Source organism: Plasmodium cynomolgi, chromosome 7 (assembly GCF_000321355.1).
Source record: "Plasmodium cynomolgi strain B DNA, chromosome 7, whole genome shotgun sequence".
NCBI lineage: Eukaryota > Apicomplexa > Aconoidasida > Haemosporida > Plasmodiidae > Plasmodium > Plasmodium cynomolgi.
In genome coordinates this window covers 755,474-762,396 of record NC_020400.1, presented here as the reverse complement: position 1 = coordinate 762,396, position 6,923 = coordinate 755,474, and the positions used below count along the sequence as shown (strand labels likewise).

Sequence of the window (6,923 nt, the reverse complement as noted above, 5' to 3'; positions counted from 1 at the left end):
TTTTTTTTTTTCCTTTTATTTTTCCTTTTTTTTTCCTTTTTTTTTTCCTTTTTTTTCTTAAACTGTTTTAGCAAAATTGTTCCACCAGCTCGATTGTAATTACTTCAGTGGAGAACAGAAAAATGCACAAAATTAGGACAATTACTTTGGCTGACCGTTACTATGCTTTGCTATGTTTCTTCCTTTGCTCTTCCCCGTTTTTAACCGTTTAGCGGCCAATTAGTTCGCCATAGCAGCAAAGCGCATGCGTCCACATGCCCGCTTCGACTTAGCCGTAACAGACCAGTGCACACTGCAAATATAAATGAATATCTGGCTGCACACCTACACCCTAGACGTTCCCTTTTTTCTGAAAAATGTGCGCCACACGGGTGAGTCTCCAAGTATGAGCAGCGCCCTTGCGAATAGTGCGCACAACTGGATTTACGCTCTTTACCTACCCGCTTTACCGCTTTACCCGCTTCACCGCTTTACCCGCTTCACCGCTTCCCCCCCCCAGGAATCGAAATTTTCGGAAGCGAGTACACCTTCTCCATGGATGGAATCACCACTTGCAAGCCAAAGAAGTCGACCATCGGACAGTACTGTAAAAGCTACGAATTGACCTTCGTGAAAATAACCTACTCTCAGTTTTCCGAAATTTTAAATGCCCTTGGAAAAATATACAGACCCAACACGTATAACTTCGTGTGTAAAAACTGCAACCATTTCTGCGATGACTTATTTGAGTTACTGAGTGGAAAAAGATTATTTCATACATTTATGATTTATTCTCGATTGGGAAAACTTTTCGGAAGTTTTAAGAACTTGGCCTTATGTGGGTACATCGACTCCATGGAGCTGTCCGGCAATGATAAGGAGATGTACGTCTACGCGCTGAAGCTGTCCAAGTCGATCATACGGCGGAATAGGAAGGCGTCCATCGGGGTGGCGGGCAAATCGCAGAGCAGCTTGCCGAATGGCTTGACGGACAAATCGCAGAGCAGCTTGCCAAATGGCTTGCCGGGCAATTTGACGAGCACCCTTCCTAACGCCCTTCCGAGTGCCCTTCCGAGTGCCCTGCCCAGCAACTTACCCCCCTGCCTGACGAGCCCCTTGCCTCCCCTCCATTTCAACAAACCAAGCGACAACTATTGCAACCAGTTTTACAGCCCGTCTCCCATATATGTCATCCCGTACGCCCCCTACGCGAATGACTCCTGCATGGGCCAAAACGTCTTCTACGGAGAGAATACCTTTAACGGCCCCATGAAAAGCCTGCCTGATGAGGTGCAGAAGGGAGTTTTCCCGAACAGCCAATTCAGAACGGTTTATTCGATTAGCACCAATGACAGCTTTTCAATGGCATGATGGAAGCAACTATACAATAACAGAATGGTGTGAATTTTCCAAAACCATGACACACTCCTCCGTAGGAAGACCCCCAATTGGGATGACCGCTTGCGCGCATTTCTGGAGAGCACTTTCACCTTCGCTCGTTTTCCTCCCTGGGGCCAAATTACAACATGCGCCCTGTAAGCCAAAACATTTTTTTTTTTTTTTTTTTTTAATTCAACAATTTAACACATAAACAGTGCACATAACGTAGGCCAGTTTGAGCTCCCACACGATCTGCATAGCGCTTGGAGGAACTTACTCTCCTGCCTTGAACTGGCGCAACTTACTCTACTGCTTTCAACTGGCGCAACTTACTCCACTGCTTTCAACTGGCGGAACTTACCCTCCCGCCTTCGCTTTACAAGGCTGACTTAAAAATGGGGAATCTTTAAAAATGGCGCAGCACCAGGTATGAACACATATACACATATGTACCCAACTAAGTCTATATCCACGCATACAAAAACAGGCCTACCTAGGGAGATGCACACACACAGACGTAACGTGCGCGGGTAGGTGGGTGAGTCAAAGTGGAGGTCACACAGTTGATAATGCTGTAGGGGTTGCGCAGCGTGCACGTACGTGGGTGCGAACACGTGGGCTATTTAAAAAAAAAAATAAGTAATAAAATACACACATATCGTTATATACACATGCAAGGGACCACTTTGGACTATCACTAAAACGGCAAAGTGCTCCATTTAGGTGCGCGCAGCATTCACAAGGGGTACAAATAGGGGGTTGTTTGTTGGGTGGTTACTTGGTTGTTTGTTGGGTGGTTACTTGGTTGGTTACTTGGTTGGATGCTTACTCGCTTGCTTGGTTTTTTTCTTTTTCGTTTCTCTTTTCCGTTTTTTCCTCCTCCGTCCGCTTCGAATTTTCACGCGTGCGCTCCTCTTTTAATTTTTGGCTGACTTCCAGGGTGGCGCAGCAAAGCTGCGAAGTGGGCACCACCGGCTCGCTAGCGGTTTATTAGCGGTTTATTAGCGGTTTATTAGCGGTTTATTAGCAGTTTATTAGCGGTTTATTAGCGGTTTATTAGCAGTTTATTAGCGGTTTATTAACGGTTTTTCCTTCGGATACCCACATCTACGACTTCTACTCCTACTTCTACTCCTACCACTGCCAGCACTCCCACCTGCGCTCACTTCGTGGTGAGCCAGATGTACACGAATATAATGCCGAAGATCATCTGCATGGAGAAGAACTCGAACCAGGACTTCTTCTGGTTCTTCTTGTCCTTGGTGTTCTTATTCTTCATGAGTTCAAAGCACTTTTCAAGTAAACCCATTTGGTGCGAATCGAGGGTTAAGGCAAACTCCTTCACATTTTCGCGCAGCTTATCGTCTGTATTATTTTGGTCCTTGGGGTCTTTTTTACCATCTTCCAAGCACTCCCTTTCGTCCTTCTGTTCCTCGTCTTTTATTTTTGCCTGCGCAGATTTGCCATCTTCAACAGCTTTCCTCATTTCCTGTAACTTGGAAACCAGCTGTTCTCCATTTTTCTTTAAATAGTTAGTCGACTCAATGACGTCATTTGATCTTTCGAAAACGATTCTGTTGGTCGCCAAAATGGATCGCATTAAATAAATCAACGTAGCATTCCTGTCTGTGTACGTGTACGCTGAGGAACATATGCTGATAAAAAAAACGATGGGGAATAACATCCTAAGTAATTTTATTTTCTCATATGGCAGTAGATATCCTATCGAGGGTAGCCAGTCGAATGTCGTGTCGTCTTCGATAAATCGGAACTGTAGTTCGAAGCAGAAGCTAGCTATGTTGTACACCAGAAATATCTTCAAAAAAAAAAAAAAATTATACGCCCCAATAGGTATGCAAAAGCATGCACGGAAATGTCCCCACTGCACACATGCAATTGTTTGGTGGAAAATTACAACTCATGTTCGTGCCACACAGAATGATAGAAAACTCACTTGTCTTGCGAACATCAATTTGCGTGGATACGATAAAAAATATCCTATGATGAAAAACATGGTGTGCTGGACCAACGAAAGGCATATCAGCAATGTGGCTGTATTGTCGTCAACTTCACCTGAACGGGCAATGTAAAAGAGGAAAAGTTATGCACACATGGCAAAAAAAAAAAAAAAAAAACTAGCTGAACGGTAAACGCATGTCCGATCTGTTACACACACGACTGATGGCTAAAAGCATCAACCCGCAGACGTTACCATTCTTGTAATCCCCGAAGCGGTTGTAGTTGCTCCTCCTCATGTCGTCAGTCAAGATGTCGTATGCCTGTTTTAACTTTATAAATGAGGAGTCGGCCGACTCGTCCGGGTTTTTGTCCTGCAAACAGGGGGCGCAGCGGAGGTGAAGTGGGAGTGAAACGGGAGTGAAGCGGGAGTGCAGCAATGCGAAAGTCAGTGACATGGGAAAGGAAAATACTCGGACGAGCGCAAATGGGCACGTGGGCACCTCGTTTTAATGACGCCCTTCGCCTACTCCCTCTCCCCATTCGCTCGCCCTTTGGACGTATCAAGCATCCTTACGGGGTGATATATTTTCGCCGCCTGCCTGTAGGCGGTCTGTATTTCCTGCTTCGTTGCATTGGGCGTGATATTCAAGTAGGTGTAGAAATTTTCCCTCTTCCAGGGTATTCCCTTGTATAGCAAAAAGGACAAAATTAAAACGTAGATGGCATATCCTGGGAAAAAAAAAAAAAAAATACACACGTGTACATATGTACATATGCAAATATATGGCTCTACATCGCCTGCATTTCCGACGCGACTGGCCCGTAGACCTTTCGACGAGAAGGGATAAAATAAACACGCCTCCAACACGGTGCTCGCTCATTTGCACACGTATATTGTAACAAAAAAAAAAAAAAAAAGGAATGCGGGGAGGGGACAACTCAATCTGCTCCCCCCTCCCTTTTTCCAACGATGAGCAGATCTGGGAAGTCTGCACAATGGCGCAAACCCTCTAGTAGCGACGCATGATGTCTCCTCGTGCTTACTGAACTTTTGAAGAAATTTTATTTTATCGCTGTTGACTATTGTAACTCCAAAAGAAGCAATAATAACTTGAAATATAATATCGTTTAGCATTTCTAAAATTAATTTTTTGTTTTCTTTCACTCGATTTGGGGGGGTTCCAAGTTCTATCTTATTCGGCAGTAGCTACTTGGGGTTGGTCCCTGCCGGTCTCTTCTATTCGATTTTCCGCTTCTTCCGTTTTTCCCCTTTCCGCGTCGGGCACGTTCTTCAGTAGTGAAGGAGGTAATCTTTGCTCGTTTTCGAATTGAATAGATGAGGACTTAATTGTTGGAACAATTTGGTGGTCATTATTCGAATTTACAAATGAGGGAAGGAGAAACTCCTCATCGTCGGAGAGGGAATGTCAAGGGGGGCAGGAAGAAATGCAGCTGGGCAGAAATGCGGCTGGGCTGAGTGTTCATACGAACGTATGCGCATACAAACAAGCAGGAAAAAAAAGGCATATCACGAACTAGCGTGTCGCAAAGAGTTGTATGATAAAGAGGCGCGTGGCTTATGACATAATCATGCAATCGCTTGCTCATTTATATAGCGGTGTTCATCAATCGTTGCCGTGAATTGGTGCGTGCACGTTGCCTGTGCACGGTTGGCCGATTTTGTGCGTTGGTTGGCGGGTTTTTTCCCACGTTGGCTGGCTGTTTCCTGGTTAGCTGGCTATTTCCTGGTTGGCTGGCTATTTCCTGATTGGCTGATATGACTGCTTTCCGGTTGGTGGATAGTTCCCTGGGTTGCGAATGGGCATCTTCCTTTTCGTTTGTCAAATGTGTCATTTGACTTTCGGCGTAACGATATGGGGCACAAGCGGAATTTTTTTTTTTTTTTTTTTTTTCGTTTTTCTTAAAAAAAAAAAAAAAAAAATAAAACGGGAGGGAAAAGTAGTGAGGTTCGCAATGGTGGCATATGGATAATGCAACAATACGCAAAGCTTACGTGAGTGACTTTTTTTTTTTTTTTTTTTTTACCAGCATTAAGGAGTTAACAGTTGGTGAATAAAACCCACTGGGGGAAAAACTCTGCGATGTTTGCCAAGTTTGCCAAGTTTGCCGAGTGTGTCAAGCGGAAAGCAGACGTATCATCCGCGCGAACCATGCGGAATGGGTATGTAGTAACGTATACATACGCGTATGCACACGCTTACGTACGTTCGATGCGTAAGGCGTGGACGAGATGGCGGGCAAATGGGAATCCCGCGTGGAAGTTTTAAACCGAATAAGAGGCATATTCCGACTGTTCGCATGAATAAAAAATAGGGGTGTAAAAAAAAAAATAATTCATACATTATATTTATGTGCACACTCGCATGCCTAGGGGCGTACTCGCGTAGCCAGGCATTTCCAAGTCCTCTCGGTGGCACCCACGCGTAAACACAGTGACAAACGAGCTCCTTTTAAAAACATGTTAATCGTTTGCGCCTTCCCCCCCCCCGTAGCACACCTTTCAGCTACACTCCTCATTTTTTTTCTCACCAAACTTTGTTTGTCCAATTAGTACACATAAAGTATTTATTCCCTCTCCCCCCCTTTTTATGTCCCAATTTTGACTTCTCCAATGTTGAAATAATGAACCCCTTGTGGAAAAAAAAAAAAGAAAAGATATCCTCTTTTGAAAGCGAAATGGAAGGGGTGGCGTCCCTCGTGTGTGTACACACAGCGTAGGGAGAATGTCCGTAAAGCGACGCCTATGTTAATGCGGTGGCGCATTCCTTCCCTGGGGGGGACTCCTCTGGGGAGCCTCGCCACAAAATGGACCCTACATTTATTTATCCCTACGTGGCGACAACGAAGCAACCTCGAATTATGTGACCATTCCGTTCTGCGATAAATGACATCACACGAATGAGTAAACAGTTTGAAAAAAAAAAAGAAAAAAAAAGACGATTTTTATTATTTTTTTTTAAACTGCTTTGGATGTACGCAGGGGAGAGAAGTCCATTTTGTTGTGCCGGCGTGGACAGCGCAGAGCCGAAGTCGTGTGCACATTAAAAGGGAGTGCTCGCTAAATATACACAAATGTGTGTGGCTGTTTGGGCAAAAAAAAAAAAAGACCTCTCTTCGGATGCATCCCCCACGTGTGGAAATGCGTTCCCACAAAAAATAAAAAACCGCAAAGGGAAAAAAGAGCAAAAGAGCAGAGGAGCAAAAGAGAAAAAGAGAAAAAAAGCAAAACTGCAGTATCGCGAAAGGGCAAAATATTTCCCCCCCCTGTCCAGCACGCACTTCCCAAGCGAGCTGCCCCAAAAAGGGAAACCCGCATAGACATACACAAACCCATTGTAGCACCGTAAGAAATGCACATAAAAGTTAATCGCATTTACACAAACTGCGAAGCGAGGCGATTGCTTCTGGCTCGCTATTTTCCCACGTCGCTTTTCCTCACGGTGAGACGCCACAGGGCTGAAGTTATCTCATCATTTTTGCTTCCCATTTTTTTTCCTCAAAAAAGTTAGCTATCTCTGTTTGTACACGTGGGGCACATCCCATCCCTGGAGAAGAAGTAACGAGGATGGAATTATAAAAAAAAA

At 44.5% G+C, this 6,923-nt stretch overlaps 2 protein-coding genes across 2 annotated transcripts; one reads left to right on the top strand and one right to left on the bottom strand.

The window, feature by feature from the left end:
• Positions 1-2: 2 nt before the first annotated feature.
• PCYB_072670 (hypothetical protein) lies at positions 3-1,350 on the top strand (the record flags this gene model as incomplete). The annotated part of the gene is made up of 2 exons (XM_004221664.1): positions 3-371; positions 500-1,350. Exons 1-2 carry the CDS (start codon positions 305-307, stop codon positions 1,348-1,350), a joined length of 918 nt encoding a protein of 305 aa, XP_004221712.1. The 5' UTR covers positions 3-304.
• Positions 1,351-2,527: 1,177 nt separating this feature from the next.
• Positions 2,528-4,453, bottom strand: PCYB_072660 (DNAJ-like molecular chaperone protein; the record flags this gene model as incomplete). Its single annotated transcript, XM_004221663.1, has 5 exons — positions 2,528-3,175; positions 3,314-3,432; positions 3,536-3,689; positions 3,893-4,047; positions 4,363-4,453. Coding segments are annotated over 5 exons (1,167 nt in total), but the record flags the coding sequence as incomplete, so codon positions are not given.
• Positions 4,454-6,923: the final 2,470 nt, after the last annotated feature.